Here is a 23,126-nt window from a genome sequence, read left to right as displayed (position 1 = left end):
TTTGAATAGCAAGAATTGAAGCAGCCAGTGGTCATACTTATTTGTAGGTCCCAAAATAGCCCTGAGGTCTGAAGAGGAAAATATCTTTTATAAACTATAACAAAATTCTCACCTCAAAATAAAATACTATGAAATTTGCACAATTATATCTGTATTCACGTCTTTCCAATATCCAGAAACCTACTGGATTTTTAGAAATTACAATGAAAATAGGTTTATATTCAGAAAACAGAGCTTATACCAAGATGACATTGCTTGAAACCTGGAAAAGACTTGTTTTGATTTCATAATTGAATATTAATTTTCAAGTTGAACTGACTTGTTTACAATAAAAAATTGAGTTACCATACATGTCTCCATTTTAAAACTATATGTTCAGAGTTGAAAATATCCAAAATATAGAAGCTTTTCAGTCAAAACAATTTAAAAGGATTTTGTTTTCTATGATGACAGTTCTCCGAACAAGAAGAAAAACGAATCATTTTCCTTACTGTCCAATGCAAAAGAACTGGAAATGGCTTACCACACAATATGTTCAAAGTATATTACATTTATTTTTATAAATAGAATAACCAAAGAAGATAATACAAAATAATTTACATTATTCTTCTGTCTTTATATTAACAACTATCTGGTATCTGTAAAAGCTATTTTGCTATATACCTACAAGTTCTTTTACACATTGATAAATTAAGTTCAGGTTGCTTATTAAGATAAACACATCGGGCTAGGCATGCTGGCTCAAGCCTGTAATCCCAGCACTTTGGGAGGCCAAGGCCAGCGCATCACTTGAGCCCAGGAGTTCAAGATCAGCCTGGGCAACCTGGCAAAACCTCATCTCTATAAAAAAAAATACAAAAATTAGCCAGGCATGGTGGCACGCACCTGTGGTCCCAGTGACTCAGGAAGCTGAGGTAGGAGGATCGCTTAACCCGGGAGGCAGAGGTTGCAGTGAGCCGAGACTGTGACACTACACTCCAGCCTGGGCAACAGATTGAGACTCTGTCTCAAAAAAAAAAAAAAAAAAAGATAAACACATCAGTCTAGATAAGTCAAAAATAGAAAGCCTGGATAAAATACAGTTAATTCTGGATTATATACATAATAAGAAACAATTTAAAAGTTAACCTAACAGATTTTCAACTATGCCTATCTCCACCACCATAACCAACTCTTAGGTAACAAAACTGACTGTTTGCAGAAGTCTTTTTAATTTCCCCACTCAGACTGTGTTACAGAGAAACTAATGAGAAGTAAAATGAGAAGACTCTCAAAACTAAATTACTCTCTGAAAAGAAAACTAGTTGTAAATTAACTCTAAATTATTCAGTATGCTGTGGCTTCATTCTTCATAGATGGCTGAGTTCCAGAACATTAGCAGTGAAGTCAACCAAGAAACAAGAGAGGTGGTCATCTCTGTTGTTGTAATTGATTTCATTCAAAGATCAAACAGGTTACCTGTTATTTGGTATTATCTGAACTGCTTTTGTCCCTTAGCAATGGATAATTGGAGAGTTACTTTTTGTTACTAAATTCCCAAAACCATGTAAAATAAACCCCTTCAATATTCACAGGTAATTTTTTTAATGAAAAACGCTCACAGTAAATAAACTAAAAATATAGCTTAACATATATATCGTTACATATAGAAATATTTATAGATATGTGTATATACATGAGTTAGTGTACATACATATATTTCTTTACTCTGTCCACTGGGAGGGCCTAGAAGCAATGACATCCCAACAGCAATGAGCAAACACAGTGCCTAGACGTTGGTTCCTAACACTATTCTCCAATAGAAGGAATCAGTGCTCCTTGGAGAAAAGGCTGATTCTAGGCCTGTGGTAGGTGATACACAAGGTGAGCCTAGAGCATTTTGTAATACCAGAAAGTTAAAAGTGCTCAAAAACAAACAAACAAACAAACAAAACAAGAACAAAAGTCTCACAATGATAGGAGTATGTCAAAGGAATACAGGCACCAACTAAAAGAGCTCCCAATGGCCAAAGCTGAAACAATTTGAGCAACACAGTAAATGAAGTACTACTGGATTTACCCTTAACTATAAAATAAATATCCAGGAGTCAGACTGATATAAATGAATGACTGAAAGGGGAAAATAGACAAAAAACCCTTACAGAAGATTTTTCAAAAATTTATGTAGACACTTCACCCTTAAAGAGGTAAAGCATAATTCCCCAATCCCCAATTATGTGCTTCACAGAGAGACTTTCTTCTAAAAAGTACAATATACAAAAGGAAGGGGGAAAAAGAGTAACTTTACAGTGGACAAAACTGACAAACATTATCTCAAGCCAAGTAGTCAAGGTTAATATCAATGGTACTGTCATATTAATAGTTTGTATTCTTGGCCGGGTACAGTGGCTCACACCTGTAATCCCAACACTTTGGGAGGCTGAGGTGCGTGGATCACCTGAGGTCGGGAGTTCAAGACCAGCCTGGCCAACATGGTGAAACCTCTCTCTACTGAAAATACAAAAATTAGCCGGGCATGGTGGCATGCACCTGTAGACCCAGTTACTTGGGAGGCTGAGACAGGAAAATCACTTGAACCCGGGAGGTGGAGGTTGCAGTGAGCCGAGATTGTGTTACTGCACTCCAGCCTGGGCAACAGAGTGAGACTCTACCTCAAAAAAAAAAAAAAAAAAAAAAGTCTGTATTCTTGATATGATGTGATGGGAATGGCACTTTACTTCTGCGATCTTTCTCCTAGAAACATATCACCCTGTCTAATCATGAGAAAAACAGCAGACAAGTCCCAACTGAGGGACAGTCTACAAAATACCTGACCAGGCAGTAATCTTCAAAACTATCAACTTGTCATCAAAAACAAGGAAATCTGAGAAACTGTCAAAACGAGAGGATACATGACCACTAAAGGTAATATACTATCCTAGATGGGATCCTTGAGCAGATTAAAAAAAAAAAAAGACACGGGAAAAGTGAGGCAATCTGAATAAAATACGGACTTTAATAATTGTGTCAATATTGGTTCACTGTGACAAATGTACTATGCTAATGTAGTATGTTTTTGTTTTTGTTTTTTTGAGACGGAGTCTCACTCTGTCATCCAGGATGGAGTACCGTGGCATAATCTCTGCCCACTGCAACCTCCGCCTCCTGGGCTCAAGTGATCCTCCCACCTCAGCCTTCCAAGTAGCTGAGACCACAGATGAGCACCACCATGCCTGGCTAACTTTCTGTGTTTTTGGTAGAGATGGGGTTTCACCATGTTGCCCAGGCTGGTCTTGAACTCCTGAGCTCAAGCAATCCACCTGCCTTGACCTCCCAAACTGCTAGGATTACTGGCATGAGCCACTGCACACAGCCTATCTTATAATAGGGGAAAGGGGGTATGGGAAGCTCTATTCTGTCTTCACAGTAATTCTGTAAAACTAAAACCATCCAAAAATAAAAGGGTCTATTACAAAATAATCTAAGAATACTGTGCTATATTGCTATATTTTATATAACTACTAATAACACATTTTTTTTTTGAGACGGAGTCTTGCTGTGTTGCCCAGGCTGGAGTGCAGAGGCACAATCTCGGCTTACTGCAACCTCTGCCTCCCAGGTTCAAATGATCTTCCACCTCAACCTCCCAAGTAGCTGGAATTACAGGTGCAGGCCACCACACCCAGCTAATCTGTATATGTATATTTTTTAGTAGAGACAGGGTTTCACCATGTTGGCCAGGCTGGTCTCGAACTCTCAACCTCAAGTGATCCACCCACCTCGGCCACCCAAAGTGCTGGGATTATAGGCGTGAGCCACTGTGCCCAGCCTAATAATTTATTTCCATACACTTGAAAGAAATAGTCTAACTGAAAATTTAATTACAGGTTGATTATCCCTTTTCCAAAATGTTTGAGACTAGAAGTGTTTTGGATTTCAGATTTTTTTGGCATTTGGAATATCTGCATATGCATAATGAGGTATCTTCAAGAAGGGACCCAAGTGTAAACACAAAATTCATTTACGTTTCATATACACCTTATACACATAGCCTGAAGGTAATTTTATGTAATACTTTAAATAATTTTTTGCATGAAACAAAGTTTGTATACACTGTACCATCCAAAAGCAAAGGTGTCACTATCTCAGCCACTCACGTGGACAGTCCGTGGTTGTTTGACATCACCATCATTCCTGTCTCTGAATTTATATGCTATCAATAACCAATTATTTCTTACATATACACATGGCATTGTACTGCCCTTTGTGGGCATGTTTGCGTAGGTGCATCTGGGTGTGTGAGGAAAAGATACATGGCAGCTGAAGGGGGCTAGGCAGGTCTTTTTTCTCTTGGGGAAACTGTTGTACAACTGCATTCTGACTTCGATTCATCACATAAAGTTGGGTGTAGAATTATGTACTTGTAGCATCATGTTGGGCTCAAAAGTTTTGAATTTTGCAGCATTTTGGATTTCAAGTTTTTGGATTAGGAATGCTCAAATTGTACTACCATTTTAACACTATTTTTATAAAAATTCATATTCAAATTCTTGTATTACAAAACTCAATGAACTGAAATCCCTAATACCATTAACTTGGAAATTTAATGAGTCAAATTTAGGTGTCAGGTACTGAGCTAGGTGCTAGGGATTCAACAATGAGCAAAAAAGAAAACAAGACATGGACCTTACCTTCATGAAATTTATAGGCCACTGAACAGAAAGACAATCTTATAGTCACATGAATAAATGTAAATTGCAAACTGTGGGAAATGTATGATGCTATTACCTTAATGTGGGAAGTTAGCATATTCTCTAAGGATGCAAAACTTCAGCTGAGGTGTGAAGGGTGACTAGGAACTAACAAGTGAAAATGAAATGAAAGTAAAGAAAGAATGGTCCAGACAGAGAGAAAAGCATGTACAAAAGCCTTGCAAAAATGGCAGGGAGCAAGGTGCATACAAAGGACTAAAGAAGGCCAGCATGGTTGAACTGGAGAATTATGCAGAACGTGGTACAAGATGAGTCTGGAGAGCTAAACGTTGTTAAGCAGTTTATTTTGATCCTAGAAGCAATGGAAAGCCATAAAAGCACTGGGGGAGGAAGAAGGAGAGTGACAATCAAATGTGTTTCAAAATAAATCACTGTGCCTTCAAGATGGGTAATGAATTAGAGAGGATAGACAAGAATGGAGGCTACTGTAAAAGTTGCAGGCAAGATGAAGTGGCAGTAGTGGAAACAGGAAGAAATAGAAAAATTCAAGAGTTATGTAGAAAGTAAGATTTTAAAAACTTGTTGAATCATTGGATCTATCAGGGAGAGGGAATTAAGGATCACTTCTAGTTTTCTGGATTTTACAATGAAAAGATAATTGTGTCATTCACTGAAAAAAGGAACAAAGAAAGAACCAACGTTGTGCAGTTTTGTTGGGAGGGAAGGGGAAATCAGTTTCATTTTAGACATACTGGATTTGAGATACCTTTAAGATATTCAAGAAAGGATGTCGACAAGACAGCAAGACATACAGATCTACAGCTCAAAGCAGACAGAAAACACTCATGCCCTTAATGAAGCTGACATCTTTATCCTAGAAAAGCAGCTGACTATAATCCCCAAATATCCAAGAAAAACATTAGACTTAGACTTTGACCATCTGGATTTAGTTAAAACAAAAAGCTGAGAGAGAACATGGCAATAATATTTCATCAGCTAAAACAAAAACTGCTAGGCACCATGGGTAGCAGATTTTTAAAGTCGTGGTTCAACAACATAGGAATTATGTATCACATCATATCATGTCGCATTTTAAAGTTTTATCAGGGCTGGCCAGTGTTGTTGGAAATGTTCTAAATTTGCACTGTCCAATAAAGTAGCCACTAGCCACGTATGATACTGACACTGAAATGTGGCTGGTACAATTGAGGAACTGAATCTTTCACTGTATTTAATTTTAACTAACTTAAATAGCTACACGTGGCTAGCACCCCGGCATTAGACAGTGCAGGTTTACAGCTTCCTCATATATTTCATCTGATTCCCCAATACCTACTTTTCAAATTAACTGGGAGAGAGGTGTGGTTGGGTGGAGACATTAGAGGAATAGAAAAAACATCCTTTCCATTTTCTGCTTATTACTTGAATCTTTATTTCAAGAATTTATAATACTTAGGATGGATGCAGTGGCTCATGCCTGTTATCCCAGCACTTTAGGAGGCCAAGGCAGGAAGATCGCTTGAGCCCACGAGTTCAAGACCAGCCTGGGCAATATATAGCACTGAAACAAAACAGATAAGGTCCTGGCCATTTTAGAGATTACAGATCACGGGCTTAAACCCAGCGGCTCTTTCCACTGAGGGTGTAAATTCCTGATCCATCCCTTTTTAGGTATGTGACCCTGGACAAAGCACTTTACCTAAATCTCAATTTCTTTATTTCTAATGTGGTGATGTTATCTGCTCTACCTATTTGGTATTCCTGGAGTAAAAATAAAATGAGGATATATGTGAAAGTGCTTTGTAAATTATTACATGCTAAACAAACAGAAGGTATTAAACAGAGTAACATATTCCTTTTCTCTAGGGCAAAGACTTCCAACAGTGTGCCAAGAATGGATTATAGATGTGCTGAAATTGTGACCCATTCCCTCGCTCCACAGCTTCCAGGGAACCAGGGAGGGCCTGGCTCTAGCCTGCCATATAATCATTTTTTATGTGTGCCATGATGACTATCTCAGGCTAGCAGAAACTGGAGTTGGCGAACTGACTCCCTCCTCTGGATGATTTAGGGCTTACCACTAACTCTGCTGCTTTTATGATCCTGTTCCAAAGGCCGTAAGTCACTGTTCCCCAGGGACCAATGAGGCTCAAGCTTGAACATGAAGGAGCTGCCAGTCCAATGCTATCACAGATATACAAAAATAAAATATAAACTCTTATCTTAGGTGAAAACATGGCAAGGACACTGCCATATTTTCACAAAAGATTTGAGCAACTGCCTGTTTTGCAACTACCTTCAGATCCCCAAATCTTTGTCTTTCAAGAGAGGATCTGATTTTTTCCAAATACCCAAAGTTATTCAGATTCTGGTGACTGAGGTCATGAAGTGACAAAGCCAGGCAAGAACTTCATTTTTGTATGTCTCAATCTGAACTGACAGTCATACTAGAAGTAGATTTCAAAGCAGATTGCCTATGCTGAAGAACAGCATTCACTTAAATAAGTATGTTCATTAAGGGAAAAAAGTGTATTTCATAAAGAGACTTTATATTCCTTTTTCAGGAACAACTAAAGGTTTAAGCAACACCTGCCTATGCCCATCCTAAGACAAAGGCTTAGATGGAATGGAGGAGAATGTAATGAGAGATGGGAGAAAGAGGAGAATAGGAATAAAGGAAAAAGAAAAAGAAAATAAATACTTTTGTCTCATAAAGGATATCTGTTAATCTGCAAGAGCCATTCAGTGGCTTCCATGACTGCCAAAAGCTAGTAGAGGTCAAGGAAAACAAAATTATTTTCAGACCAATAGTCTTTTTCATATATCCAGAAGTAGTGCTACATATCTGACTTTTAGATTGTCATGGACCTAAGTCATCAACTTCCATATTAAGTGGAACAACTCACTTTCCATTCTGTACAAATATTTTAGCTTTTCATCCATAACCATATTAAAGTTTCCTGTTTAATTTACTCCTTCTTCCATTCTGAATTTATTCTTTCCTCCATCCCAAATTTATTATTCTAAAATTTATTTATACTTCCAGACTCTTACAATGCCCAGTTTATTACTTACAATCTTCATTTTCACATTTTCCCCTCCTCATATACACACATACCATCTGCTTATTATTTGAATCTTCATTTCAAGAATTTATAACACTTACAATTCTTTATTTCAAGATGTGTGTGTTCTAATACACACACACAGACACACACACACCAGAGTCTTATATCCATCCCCATAGGAAACCCCTACCAACTGCCTCCTCCAAATTCACTTCTTTTTGTCAAACTTCTCAGTATGATATTCAACCAGATGTTCATCCACTAAAGATTAAAAAAGGAAATGACCTTTTCTTAACACCTGATAGAAAATCAGGTGATATATCTCCAACTCATTTCAAAAAGGACATAATGGATGCATCGTAGAAGTTGTCTACAGTAGTAGTCTGGAGTCAGACAACCTAGGTTCAAATCCTGGCTCCACCAGTGCAATTCTGAGCAGACTACTTTAGCTTCAGCTAATCATTCAGCTTTATTTTCTTCACCTATAGAAATGAGGACTTTAGCCACTTTATAAGGTTATCAGATAATAATGTAAAGCACTTAGCTCAATGCACATGGTAAGCAAATAAATGTAATTGTTACAGTGTTAGATATAAACTATCTTCCGAATTTGTCATTACCTTAAAAGGAAACTAATTTAGCATAAGCTAGTCTGTTGTTGTTATTGTTGTTGTTGTTGTTTTTGAGATGGAGTGTCACTCTGTTGCCCAGGCTGGAGTGAAGTGGCGGGATTTTGGCTTACTGCAGCCTCCACCTCCTGGGTTCAAGTGATTCTCCTGCCTCAGCCTCCCAAGTAGCTGGGACTACAGGCATGCACCACCACATCGGGCTAATTTTTGTGTTTGTAGTAGAGATGGGGTTTCACCATGTTGGCCAGGCTGGTTTTGAACTCCTGACATCAAGTGATCCACCTGCCACAGCCTCCCAAAGTGTTGGGATTACAGGCGTGAGGCACCATGCCCAGCCTAGCATAAGCTATTCTCTATAAACTTATGTTGACTGCTCCCCGAAGTGAGGTTGCTAGACAGAGGAAAACTTATTTCATTTTGTGAGCAGAAGAAACTGGTTACTCAAGATAGACTATGATGAGCTGTATAGGTCTCTTCAAGTTAACGTTCTAAAAAAAAAGTATCAGACCTTTAGAACTGCAACCCTCCATCAACAAATAATTCACAACCAAATCAGTAAGTTCAAATATGTATTCTAAAACTTACATTAAGCTTGGAAGGATACTAACATATTCATAAGAGAGAAACAATCATTAAAATATCTCATACAGAATGGAGGGAAAGTGGATGTCAAGATAAGCAACAACATTCCAAAGGACCACACCACTGAAACACCTTGTTTGTTCTTCCTAGCAAAGCCAAATCAAGTCCTAAGGTACATGCCTCAAGCAAAAAAAAAAATTAAGCAAATGAAAGCAAAATACAACTAGAATTTAAATTTTTTACTCTGAACTGTGCCTAGTTGGTTGGTGATATTTAATACATATTAAAGATAGGCGCATCAGTTTGTAAATCCACTGGATCTCCAGAGCATTGACCACAAACAGCTATCCCTAAAAAGAAACCTCAAAACCACAAATCAGGAAATAAAGCGGGCAGCCTCATTTCCTTCTGTAAGTCTAGGAAGGAATTTAGAAACACGTTTTAAAGTAGAGATTTCAATATCAAACTTGAAGAATCCCTGTATTCTCCTTTCCTTGGTCCCAAAGCAAACAATTTACAGTTTGGGAAAACACACACACACACACCCACACACACACCCCTACCTGTTTTCACTAACTTCAACAAGACGCTGCCTAAGTGGTGGTTTTAATCTATCAAGAGGCTATATATCTCCTTTGCACAGTTTGGGAAAAAACACACACACACACACCTGTTTTCGCTAACTTCAACGAGATACTGCCTAAGTGGAAAACACACACACACACACACACAAAACCTGTTTTCACTAACTTCAACAAGACACTGCCTAAGTGGTGGTTTTAATCTATCAAAAGGCTGTATATCTCCTTTGAGAATTTGATAAAAAGAATGGACACTTTCCCTAGGGGGGAAAAAATTCACTCAAACAAAACTGCATATAATTTCAGGGGTGGAAATGAAGAAGACCCCTGAAAGTTGTTGACCCTTAGGCCATGAACCCCAAGTCATCATCCAGGATTAAGGCAAATCATAATCCAAGGAAAACCAGTTTATCAATTTGAAAAGAAACTAAAGTAACTGAGGCAGGGATTTAATCCAGAAAATACATTAGAAATCTTCTCTGTTTTCTCAGATAAAAGTGTGTTAGACTTGGTAGTTGGGAGAAGACGTGGGTCATGCTAAGCAAGGAAAACAAAACAAAAAACACCACAGGACAAACAAAGGAAAAGTAGAATTAAGACAGTAGGAAAATACAGTCATCTGTAGCCGCTCTCAGAGAACAGCAATGAAATGGCCAATTCGGCCTGGCGCGGTGGCTCACGCCTGTAATCCCAACACTTGGGAGGCCGAGGAGGGCGGATCATTTGAGGTCAGGAGTTTGAGACCAGCCTGGCCAACACAGTGAAACCCCGTCTCTACTAAAAATACAAAAATTAGCCAGGCGGTAGTGGCGCCTACCTGTAATCCCAGCTACTGGGAAGGCTGAGACAGGAGAATCGCCTGAGCCTGGGAGATGGACGTTGCGGTGAGCCGAGATCTCGCCATTGCACTCCAGCCTGGGCGACAGAGTGAGACTGTCTCAAAAAGAAAAAAAAAAGAGAAAAGAAAAAAGAAAAGGCCAATTCCTGAAGCCTTAACAGACAGCTGACTTAAGGTAACCATTTCTGGTGCACATTTCTATGCCAATTAAGTTAATTAAATGGCAAACATGAACACACCCTTACAGGTGAAAGTATGAAAGCAAAAGTTTATGAGAAGTTCTGGATCTCTTCCGGCTTTTCCTTATCAAATAAGAATAGAGTTAGATGAAATTTATACTTTAGGAGAAAAGAGGGTAGGGGCGGGGGACAGAAATCCTAAAAGTGGCTAAAGGATCTGCAGGAAGTATAAAGTGTAAACTTTTTGAAATCAAAGGGCTCAAGAGGAAGGTAAGAACAAAACAAAGGAAGTAATAACAAAATAAAGTAAAAGGGAAAAACGTCTAGTGTCTAAAAACTGTTTTTAAAAAATTATTTCCGTTTCCTAGACACGTAAACAGTAGTAACTTGGCAAACAGGAACGGAGCAGAAGACAATCGCACAACTCCCTTTCCAAAACTCCAGCATTCCTTGAACGTCCTCAGACGCACAGTCAGGCTTGGGACATTTCACAGGCAAGACTCCTCCCTGCACACTGCTAGATGAACCTCTCAGAGGGACTATCACTATCTCCCTTCCTCCCACTGCGGGAGAGAGGAAGTTGGGGATGCAGGGAGAGGAGGGGAGAAACGAGGGTTGGACACCAAGCCTGAAGGTGGCCGACTCCGACACTTTGTCAAGAAAGGTCCGGGTTCTGGATCCTGCAACCCCTTTTCCCACCCAATGTATGCAAAGCCAAGAGAGTGCCTCCCTGCAAGGGCCGGTTCTACACCTTCACTCGACTGTTTCGGGGGCACACTCAGAGGGACAGAGGAATGAAGGACAGAAGAAACCAAAGGCATAACACTTGGGCAGATATGGCACAGACTAAGGAGAGGCGTGCCCTGTGAAAGTCCGGAACGGTGAACCCGGAGGCAACGTGCCCGCCCCACCAGCCACCTCAAACCATCTTTCCCCCGCCTTTTCCCAGGCGAGCCAGCTCCGCCCTCACCTGTCTTAGGGGAACTCGGTAGCTTCTAAGTCGACGCTTATCCCTTCCGCCGCTCTCTGGAATCGCCTCAACCCTGGCAAGAAGTGAGCGGAAACGCGACACGGACCTTTTCCTTCTTCCCCTTCCCCCACGCACCTCGGCAGCTCGGGGGCGGGGAGCAACTGCAGCTGTCACAAATTCACACTGACCAACCGCCGAGGACAGTCGGACCGGCAACCTCTCAACCCGGCCTCCAGAACCAGCACCAAGAGCAGCGAAGCCGGAAGTGAGGAGACCGGAAGTAGCGTTGTCCCTGGCCCTGTACGGCCTCTCTCTGCCTCAATCCGGCCTTGCCCGGCCACGTCTCGGTGGTGCCAGCGCACCTCCCACGAGGATCTCCCCGCCCTTCTCCGGGAGGCGGGTTACGCCCCTCCCTCTGCTGCTCTAGCAACCACATCCGGGACTCCGGCGGTGTCGTTGCCCGGGTAATTTTCTGGCAGCGACCTAATAGTAGAAGGATGTGCGCGCCGGGCCAGAGGCACCGGCTAGAGCTGGGAGCTTGTGGAAGGGCGCCCCTGCCTGGTCTTGAGAGGTCGAAGGTCTCCAGGAGGCCTCCGCCTCCCTCTTTTTCATTCACACACCCTAGCCTCACACGTTAGGAGTCCCCCAACAGACCGTGAGCTGGTGCCGGGAGGGTGGAGGTGGATGTAGCTCACTGCCACGCTACCACAGAAGAGCGAAAGCTGCTTTCTCAGCCACCGGTGAGCACGAAGAAGGTTATTCCAGTCCCGCGGGGAAGGTGGGGGTGGTGGGGAGAATGCGAAGATATGGCAGCAGACGGAATGCGGGCGCTCCCTCGCGCTGCCCCCGTGCCTGGGGAGCCCCCTCCCTTCAGAAAGGCTAGACCCCCGGACCCGGCATCCCTGAGCCCTTACTTGCTCTGGATCTGTGATCGCTTTTTGCTTTGCTCGCTCTCTCACAGTAGATTCCCTGATACTTTTCTTTCCGGCTTCTCTTTCTTTTTCCGGATGACCGAGCTCTGCTTTCTTTGCTTGCCCCATTACTTCTTAAATAGATCATTGTCCTGTCACGGAAACTGCTGAACAATTCGCTCTCTCAGAGCCCTTCGTAGTTTCCTAAACGGGGCCCCAACCTGCACTACTCTCCCCATGCCCCGCGCTCAATGGTGGGAAAGTGTGGCTCCGCCGTGGCGCTAGATAGACCTGAAGTTCATTTGCACACTGTACTATACAGTTGGTCCATCACAGAATATCCCTTCGAACTGCTGGACTGCTTTTCCTTTGACAGCTTTGAATGCTCATTTTTACTCCCATTTCGCTTGTAGAAATGCGAAGGGTAACTGTGCACATGGCGAGATTTACCATTCTTTAGACCGTACTTCTCAGTTGCCTTTACTTGTCACAGTAGCTGACAAGATATTTTTAATGACTAATGCCCAAAGGCAGAGCTCTACCTCTGCAGATTTCCAGGGAGTTTCAGTGTGGTGAAATATGCCTGGCAGGTATCTTCCCCAGATCTGTGAATAGTAAATACCTATGGCACCATAAATGTTTCCAACGTATAACAATATTGATTGAGCTCTCTAGGATACCACCTCTTACAAAAATAGTACTGAAATTCCAAAACACAAATCTCTCATCTTAAGTGGTTCTGTCTTAAACAAAAGAAAGGAGCAAATATATATGCCAACCCACTCAAACTGTAATTTCAATTCTTATAGCTTACTGTGGATTTTTCTGTGCAAAGCCATCTTGTTGGTTTGGAGACCATTAGTCTTCTCAATTATAAGAAAATAATCCCAATCTAAATTAATTACTGCTGTAATTGTGTAGGAACTGAGCGACTACAGAACTTGCAGCTAAGTACAAGTGTTGTTCCTAGGGTTTCAGAAGAGTGACTTGGAGGAAGTGTAGGGTAGGACTCAGCGGTGCTTGAATGATGTGGACAATGAATACTGAATTGTTTTGGCTGGCTGTTGTCTTAAGGATTCCTGCTAGCTGTCTCTTGAGTTTGGAGATGCTTAGCTTGACTAAAGTTAGTCTAACTATTAGACTGTTAGACTCAGAAGTGTCTCTTGTTTTGGAAAGGTGAAGACTTGCTTTAGTTTGTTCATAGTTTCCTTGGCAGCTGCTGATGGTTTTGATGGAGATTCAGATGGACTTGGAACTAATGCTAACTTCTGCTTGGTGAAGATGCTAACCAAGTTAGATACTCTTCAGTGAATTCTGGTACTGTGTATGATTAATCCTCATCCACAGTATTAAGCTGTGCAAGGCTATATATACACAGGATTAATCTTTCCATGATTTCCACTGCCCTGAAGGAAATTAGAATGTAGTCTGGCTCCAAGAAAACACTAGAAACTACTTCAGCTGGTGAAGGAAAATAGTGGAATTCTATACATCCTTTGAGACAATGGAAGCAGCAACCAGCGTTCTTTGGATTGGGGAATATTTTTGGTACTAACTGAAAAACATTATTTTAAGCCTGGCCCTGCTTAGAGGAGACTTGTTTTCTCTTCCCTCTCTCCCTCTCTTCCTTTTTTCCCTCCCTTCCTCTTTTTCTTTCCTCCTTTCCTTCTTGTCTCCCTCCCTTCTTCCTTCCTTCTTCCGCTTTCTATTTCCTCCTTCCCTCTCTCCCTCCCTTCCTTCCTTTTTTCCTTTCTCCCCTCCTTCCTTCCTTCCTTCCTTTTTTCCTTCCTTCCTTCCTTCCTCCCTCCCTCCCTCCCTTCTTCTCTGCCTTCTTTTCTTCCTTTCCTCCTTTGCCCCAAAACTTGGGGGACCCTGCCTGCTCATTTTGTTTAGAGTAGAAGATTACTACTTTTCTCTGAACTGTCATTTATTTTTGGAGAGATAAGAAAAAAGGGAATAGCTGCCTTCCGTATATACTTATGACATGGAGATTATCTACTCATTTAACTTTGTACTGCTATTAGCTGTTTATTTGGCTTTTGAAAAATCAGGTGCTATTTATTCATTGGGCTTGTAGGGAATTCTAGTAGCCCTGAATGGCATTTGTGGCATACTCAATGAAGTCTAATTCTTTATCCTGGCATTAAAGGCTTACCAAGATCTGGCCTCAACCTTGCAAATGAGCACTCTCTTTTATATACCTGAAGGAAAAGTGCTGAGTTAGCCAACTAATAGAGATAGGTATAAATACCAGTATTGACATAGGTATGAAACTTTAGTTGCAAAGAACTGTTCAATATGCTTCAAACTGCATATTTCCCTCTTCCATGCTTTATTCTCTATTCTTATCAGCAGAAATGTTTTCCTATTTCTCCTTACCTGTGATGTACCTATCCATGCTTTACAGCTGAGTTCAGATGCTACTTCTGTCATGAACCCATTATTTATCCTCCCTATGAGAATTCACTTTTCCCTCTTTTTGGATCTTACAGCCTTTGATTTGAGCTCCCATTTCAGTCTGCTTTATACTACTGTTCTGCATGTTTTCCATTATAAATAAGATGCTTTTTGGGAAACTGAACTTTGGACTTATTTGATTCTCTTATAGCACCAGGAAATTGGCCAACTCTAGTTGAGTTATGGAAATATGTTTTCTGCTACATACCAGGCAAGTTCAAGAATACCAGCAACTCCTGCTACTTAGGGTAATGGTACAAGCAGGATTAAGTGGATATAGTTGATATCTATCTGTAGAAGACAATGAGTAAGTGCTTTCTTAAGTTTGGAAAGTAGTTGATTCTCTGCAGGGGGGTATAAACTACTGATAAAAGGAGAGTGCCTCATTATCCCTGGAGATTCTGAATGGGAAGAATGCCAGCTTTATGTTTTCTGATACTGATTTTTTTTTTTAATAACTTGGTGCAAAAGTAGAACATTATTCTAAGATGACTGTTGTGGAAGAAAAAAAAAGGTAGAACATTAGAGCTGTAAAAATGTTTTTAACTATAAAGAGGAAAAAATTGAACTTATTTATAATTCATTTACCTAGAGAGAACATTCAACATTTTGGTCAATGTATTTTTTTTTCTTTATATCTATGTAGATAAATATTTCCTCATTTATTTAACAAATTGTTATTGACACCCTATGGTTTGCTGGAAGTGAGCTGTGTAGGAATAACCATGAACCTCTGCTGTGATGTAATTTTTAGTGTATGTTGTATTTGTTGACGTATAATTTTATATTTTACTTTTTTCACTTAATATATCATGGATTTTTTTTCATATCGTTAAATATTCTCTTTGTGTGGCACAATAGTATTTCAGCATGTAGATATTTAATTTATTGAATGAATCCTTTTTGTTGCATATTTTCAGTTTTGTCTGTAATTATATAGCAATGCAGGGAATAGTCCTGTGTAGTAGGTAGAATTCTAAGATGAACTCCAGTGACACTTACCTTGTATAATTCCCTCTCCCTGTGAACATGATGGGATATTACTTCCATGATTATGTTATGTTACTTGCAAGGGAATTTTGGAGATGTAATTAAGGTTGCTAATCAATTGACTCTGAATTAATCAAAAGGGCGATATTCTAGGTAGACCTAACCTAATCAAGTGAGCACTTTAAGAACAGAGAGTTTTCTCCTGCTTGTGGCAGTAGAGGAAGTCAGAGAGATGCAAAGTGTGAAAGAGATTCTACAGGAGGAATGTTCTCCATTGCTGAAATGAAGAGGGCCACAGACAAGCACCTGAGGGAAGCCTCTAGAAGCTGAGAGTAGTCCCTGCCAACAGCCAACAGAAAAAACTAGGGACCATAGTCCTACAACAGTGAGGAACTGAATTCTGCAAACAATCTGATTGCGCTTGGAAGCAAATTCTTCCCCAGAGCCTCCAGATAAGAGCCTAGCTTCTGACCAACATCTTGATTTCTGCCTTGTGAGACCCTAAACAGAGGACCCAGTTGAGCCCACCTGGACTTAAGATCTACAGAACTGTGAGATAATAAATGGGTGTTGTTTTAAGGCATTGAGTATATAGTAATTTGTTGCATTAGCAGTAGAAAACTAATACATTTGTAAGAAATTATTTTTACATCTAAAATTATTCTTTTGGGATAAAATCCTTGATATAGGCCGGGCATGGTGGCTCACGCCTGTAATCCCAGCACTTTGGGAGGCCAAGGAGAACGGATCACGAAGTCAGAAGGTGGAGACCATCCTGGCTAACATGGTGAATTCCCGTCTCTACTAAAAATACAAAAAATTAGCCGGGCGTGGTGGCACATGCCTGTAGTCACAGCTACTTGGGAGGCTGAGGCAGGAGAATCGCTTGAACCCAGGAGGCAGAGGTTGCAGTTAGCTGAGATTGCACCACTGCACTCCAGCCTGGGCGACAAAGCAAGACTCCATCTTAAAAAAAAAAAAAAAAAAAATCCTTGATATAGACTTGCTAGATAAAACGTTATATACAGTTTTAAGGTTTGTATATCATATTGCAAATTTGCCCTCCATAAGCATATTGTAACAATTTATGTGCCTCCTAACAACCTGTTACCTCACCCCAGCAAGTACTAGATACTGACATTCTGATAGGCAAAAACAAAAATGTATGTTTTTTTTAAAAAGAAGGTTTATGTTTTTCTTATTAATAGTAGGATTGACCGTTGTTTTCTTTATTTGAAATTAATTTGATGAGTCTTTTCTGATGATTTTCATATTCGTATTTTCTGATTAGCTTAACCGTTGACATAGAGAAAATATTCCCTAACGTGTAGAATAGCATTTCTCTGCTGTAATATTTTCAAGAGGGAGAATGATTAATGAGCTTGAGAGGATGACTATTCTGAGAAATATTAGTTTCTGCCATTACTCCTTGCAAAAGAATATCCCAGATGTTATACTGTTGGAGTTTGGAGAATGTCAGCTTCATTGATCAAGTAGTATTGATGCCTTATTCTTTTCTAGGGAAAAAGTCTAATTTGTCTGTTTGGCATTAGAAATGTGATTGTTTTTAGGAATAAAGATGTATTGTATCTTATCATGGAAAATTGTAGCTTTGACTAATGTTAACTCAGGAGAAAAACCTAATCTTCCTAAATAAAGTGATCACATTTTCAATTTTCTCAAGATAATGAGCAATCTCTGATAGTATATATTATATCGCTTTAACCAGGATGGGAAAAGAAGAAATTCAAGTTACTTTTCTATAATCCTTGTTGTTTGAGATGATAGATTTTATTTCTGATAAATGAGATAAGGCAGAAGGGAGAGAGGAAGGAAGGGAGGGAGGAAGAGAGGGAGGGATTGGGGGAAGGAGGAAGGAAGGAAAGAAAAAAGGAGGGAAGGAAGGAAAAAAGGAAGGAATGAAGGAAGAAGTTGGGAGATTCTCTTTCTCTTAGTAAATTTGGTTGGTTTTGTCTTTGAAAAATTGGTTTTTGCTATGTCAATTTCTGAAGGTTTGTATCTTCCTAATAAGAGCAAGAATTTTATTTTTATTTTGAAATAATTGCACATTTACAGGACATTGTAGGAAAATGTAAGAAGAGATCCCATATGCAAGCAAGATTTTTTAATGTTAGTTGTATGGTCAAATCTTATTACTTAGGTTAGCCCTCCCTGACAGATAGAGTTGCTATTTGTGTTCACAGAATTCATAATGGCCTATTCTTCCATGGAGGCCTAATGTTGCTTTTTGTTTTTTTAAGGCATTGGAATTGCTGGCTTAGGTTGGTGCTGGGAGCATAGAATCTGTAACTATGGTCACAGGAGGCCCCACCAGTGTGATTCAAAGATACTGTAATATAGTGAAAAGAATGCTGACTTGACATTTAAAAGCCTGGATTCTGGACTGCTCTTAACCACATTGTAACTGTGGGACCAATGAAATCCAGTTTTACCTTCCTCCTTAATTATTTGGAATACAGGTAGTAAAACCATTTAAAAACTAAAACTCTGGGCTATCATTATTTTTAAGACTTTTTTCGAAATGACACTTTTTTTTTAAAAAAAAGAATTCCTTTAGTGGTTGTAATTCCTGTGATAAAAATTCCTCCTTTGAGTTGGACAACAAGGGCAGAAGAATTTTGGCAAAAGTTTTGTCAAAAGATTTTGTGCAAAAAGTTGTGCATCACCTGGGAAACCAGGAAGCCCAGCAAGAAGAATGGAGTGCCCACACTCACACAGAAGTAACACTGCTCATCAGATTAGCTTGTTATTATCTTGGCTGCCCCATAGATTCTGATAAGGGAGGTGCTGACTTGGGAAAGTATAGGTGAGCCTATCTGGGGCCATGTGACTGTTCTCATGGCTTAAGAAAAGCCCTACTTTAGGCCGGGCGCAGTGGCTCACGCCTGTAATCCTAGCACTTTGGGAGGCTGGAGGCAGTCGAGGCAGGCAGATCACGAGTTCAAGAGATTGAGACCATCCTGGCCAACATGTTGAAATCCCGTCTCTACTAAAAATACAAAAATTAGCTGAACGTGGTGGCATGTGCCTGTAGTCCCAGCTACTCGGGAGGCTGAGGCAGGAGATCTCATGAACCCGGGAGGCAGAGGTTGCAGTGAGCCGAGATTGCGCCACTGTATTCCAGCCTGGCGACAGAGTGAGACTCCATCTCAAAAAAAAAAAAAAAAAAAAAGAAAAGAAAAGCCTTACTTTGAGTATAGATTTAAGGTGGGATTCTTGCTTCTGTTTGCAAGTACGATTTTATAAAGTTTTCCAAATTGTAGATTCACACAGCCAAAAGACATGAGAGAGATAATGATGATGAGATCATCACCACCCATTTGTTGAGCACTTTCTTAAAGTACTATATACTGTACTAACTGCTTTACACTCTTTCATTGAATCTTTTTGAATGCACAATAATGAGGTAGGTGCTGTAGTTACTCCCATTTTACAGATAACAAAGCTGAAGCTTCAAATGGTTAAGTAAATGACCTGGGATCACATGAGTACTAAATAGCAGAGTCACTTCTCAATTCAGAACTCCCTGGCACCTTTTTTTTTTACAGATAGAAAGTAGAGGACCTGAGACGTTAAGACTTGTGGTCACTATCCTTCCTATTCGTAGTCTACATCTTTTCCTGCATTATACTCTCCTAATTGTTTGTTTCTATGCCTTTTGTCCAGTATTTCTGGCCTCTGTACATTCAGCTAATGTGTCAAATTAATACAAAAGTTACTGAGTTCTTAGCCTACTAACAGGATAAGGGTTTAAAAAAAAGAGAAGAGAAAAATTGTAAATAATAAAAATAAGAAGATATTGGGTTTTTAAGCTTTTAGGTCGAATGGGATTTAGATTTTTTTTAAATAGAATTGTCACTTGATTTTTTAGCGAAGCATTTTCTGTCAGACTCCTATAAAAGAGACACTGTCTCCCATGCGCTATTAAAAGTTGAACCTTGTGACTACTGTCTATGTTTTCTTTTGGAGAAGTTAGAGGGTGCAGTCTGTGACCTCATGTGAAAAATAGCCACCAAGCATCTATCCAGCATCATTTTTAGTTCTTTAATTTTGGTAAGCCCACATTTTCAAAATAGATTAAATTTATCTGGTTTATTTCAGAACTATATATTATAACGCATTCAAAAGCAAGTGAGAATTCTAATCTGTAGAACAGAACTAGAAAGCTTTTACAGAGAGGCCCTTGGGAGGTAAGCATTTCTCTTGGAAACTTTATTGTATTTTCAGAACGATGCTTCTATTATTTTCATTATTAAGAGCATAATAGTTGGGTATAAGCATTATTTTAATATTCAATTGACATCGCTAAAATTGCCTTTTTTTTTTTTTACATTTTCAAACAACAGAAGAAGATATACTGGCAAGTTCTAGAAGGATTCTACCATTTTCTTCTTTACCATGAACAAACTTGACAATTAATGGGTAATAGTTGCATGAAAACTTTTGAACGTTTTTTCTTCTTATCTCTGAGGCCTTCTATGGAGAATTAATAGGAGGTTGAATGTGTGCATGGATAAAATGGATCATCTTAAAGGATTGAAGTTCCAAAAATACATCAGCAGGACTGGACAGGTTTGATATAATGAGATTTCTATTTTAGCTTGACTTCTACAACTCTGAATAAGCTATAAACTGAGCTATACAAGGTTCTCAGAAGGAAGTTTCTCTTCTAAAATATTCTAGTCGCGTATAACATTTTTCTTCTTCAGATCTTTGAAAAAGCATATTTTGTCATCAAGTTCCTACAAAATAAGACTATTAGACACTTACCAACTTTTAGTATATTAAGTAGGATAGAAAGCAGCAATCTATATCATACTGGAAAACAAATTTAATTAAAGAAACAGTCACCAGGAAATAAGAAGAGTAATCTCTACATAAGCACTGGCTGAGATGGCAGAAGCTTCTGTGGATGCCTCAACTCTGCCTGTAACAGTGAAGAAAAAGAAAAGCCTATCCATTGAGGAAAAGATTGACATCATAAATGCAGTGGAAAGTGGCAAGAAAAAAGCAGAGATTGCTGCTGAATATGGAATAAAGAAAAATTCATTGTCTTCTATTATGAAGAATAAAGACAAAGTTCTAGAAGCCTTTGAATCTCTAAGATTTGATCCAAAGAGAAAAAGACTGAGAACTGCTTTTTACACAGATCTGGAAGAGGCATTAATGAGGTGGTATCGAATTGCTCAGTGTCTAAATGTACCAGTCAATGGTCCGATGTTACGTCTAAAAGCTAATGATTTTGCCCAGAAACTGGGCCATAATGATTTTAAGTGCAGTAATGGTTGGCTGGATCGTTTTAAATCCAGGTATGGTTTAGTATTCAGAGCTCAACCTGTAGAAGCTACAGGTGTATCAGTAGACCCTTCGACTGTCTGGTACCAGAATGTACTTCCTTATTATTTAAATGATTATCATCCCAAAAATGTTTTTAATATAAAAGAGACTGGGCTGCTCTATCGAATGTTACCTACCAATACATTTGCATTTAAAGGCGAAACATGTTCAGTTGGAAAGTTATGCAAAGACAGAATAACTCTGGTGGTTGGCACAAACATGGATGGCTCAGAGAAACTTCCTTTGCTTGTCATTGGAAAAAAGAGAAATCCACATTGTTTCAAAGGTTTAAAATCATTGCCTGTGTGTTATGAAGCTAACAGAATGGCATGGATGACCTCAGATGTATTTGAACAATGGATGCGAAAGCTTGATGAGAAATTTCAAGCCCAGCAACGAAGAGTGGTGATTTTTGTTGAGTCTTTTCCAGCACATCCAGAGGTAAACAACCTAAAATCAATTGAGTTAGCATTCTTTCCATCATGGTTATCTTCCAAATGTATAGCTATGAAACAAGGCATTATTAAAAGCCTTAAAATCAAATATCGACACTGTCTTATCAAGAAATTTTTAAGCTCTGTTGAAGGTAGCAAAGAATTTACATTTTCACTACTAGATGCAGTTGATACATTGCATCTTTGCTGGAGGGCTGTGACCCCAGAGACTATTGTTAAAAGCTATGAAGAGGCAGGATTCAAATCTCAAAAGGGAGAAAGTGACATAACAAATGCAGAGAAGGATACTGGTCTGGATTTGGTTGCTGATGCTCTGGGGGCAGGAGTAGAATTTCCTGAAGGTTTATCTATAGAAGAATATGCTGCCCTGGATGACGATTTGGAGACATGTGAAGCAGCACCAAATGGTGATTCCGTATGCACCAAAGAAAGTAGATCGGATGAAACTGGATTTTACACTTCTGATGAAGAGGATGATGATGGATCTCCAGGAACTGAACTCCCTTTACCATCAAAATCTGAGGCAATAACTGCTTTAGATACTCTGAAAAAATTTCTTAGAAGTCAAGATATGAATGACGGACTTCAAAATTCTTTAGCAGACCTTGAAAATTTTATTAACTCTTTATCACCTAAGTAACTATGTATTGTACATCTAAAGAGTAATAGCTTTTCCTGATACATTTTATTGTATAAGGTATGTAAAGGAGTTATACCACACCACTTAAACATAAAAAATGAAAAACTAGTAATCCTTGGTTTAACTGCAAAAATCTTTGGTGTGAATAACAAAACTCCCTAGTAAATAATGATTGAATAAAAAATACAAATTTCTATTTAACAAGGTTTTAGGGTGTAAAAAATGTATTTCAAAGGGCTATACTAAACACATATGGTCAATATGTCAAACATGAAAGGAACTCTTCTGCTATATTTACAGATTGAATTGGTGATTTCTATTTTGTTTTTTAAGTTCAGATTATGTTCTAGAATATTTTAATTTATCTACCTAATCTAAGAAAAAAATCTAGCAATAGTTTATTTTTATAAAGATATATATATGCCATATGTATTCTAACTAGACTTTTAAATATCAAATATAAAGTAATTTTAAATTATTTTTCACATAACTAGCTGACCTTCTAATAAGAAATTATGGAAAACTGCTGAAAATAAAATCTGACCTAACTATATACCAAAATGATTAAAAATATGAGTCTTACTACTTTCAAGTTATTTGTATATCAGGTTAAATGAAAAGCTGTGACCCTATCAGGTTTTTTTTTTTTTTTTTTTTTTGAGACGGAGTCTCGCACCGTCACCCAGGCTGGAGTGCAGTGGCGCAATCTCGGCTCACTGCAAGCTCCGCCTCCTGGGTTCACGCCATTCTCCTGCCTCAGCCTCCCGAGTAGCTGGA

The 23,126-nt window shown here is 39.2% G+C and overlaps 2 protein-coding genes across 3 annotated transcripts in view; one reads left to right on the top strand and one right to left on the bottom strand.

Moving 5' to 3' along the window:
• ARFIP1 (ADP ribosylation factor interacting protein 1) overlaps window positions 1–11,901 on the bottom strand; it is a 129,912-nt gene extending 118,011 nt beyond the window's left edge. The window contains exon 1 of one of the 2 annotated variants that reach the window (XM_012508222.2): window positions 11,539–11,901. The gene's annotated coding sequence lies outside the window, so the exon portion shown is untranslated. The remainder of the gene's footprint in view (window positions 1–11,538) is intronic. The other variant, XM_012508223.2, reaches the window with a different exon arrangement.
• Window positions 11,902–12,038: 137 nt separating this feature from the next.
• TIGD4 (tigger transposable element derived 4) lies at window positions 12,039–22,456 on the top strand. The gene is made up of 2 exons (XM_004088536.3): window positions 12,039–12,293; window positions 20,264–22,456. The coding sequence occupies exon 2, from the start codon at window positions 20,811–20,813 to the stop codon at window positions 22,347–22,349; it is 1,539 nt and encodes a 512-aa protein (XP_004088584.1). The 5' UTR covers window positions 12,039–12,293; window positions 20,264–20,810; the 3' UTR covers window positions 22,350–22,456.
• Window positions 22,457–23,126: the final 670 nt, after the last annotated feature.

This window comes from Nomascus leucogenys, chromosome 7b, assembly GCF_006542625.1.
Source record: "Nomascus leucogenys isolate Asia chromosome 7b, Asia_NLE_v1, whole genome shotgun sequence".
NCBI lineage: Eukaryota > Metazoa > Chordata > Mammalia > Primates > Hylobatidae > Nomascus > Nomascus leucogenys.
This window is presented reverse-complemented; position numbering and strand designations above follow the sequence as displayed.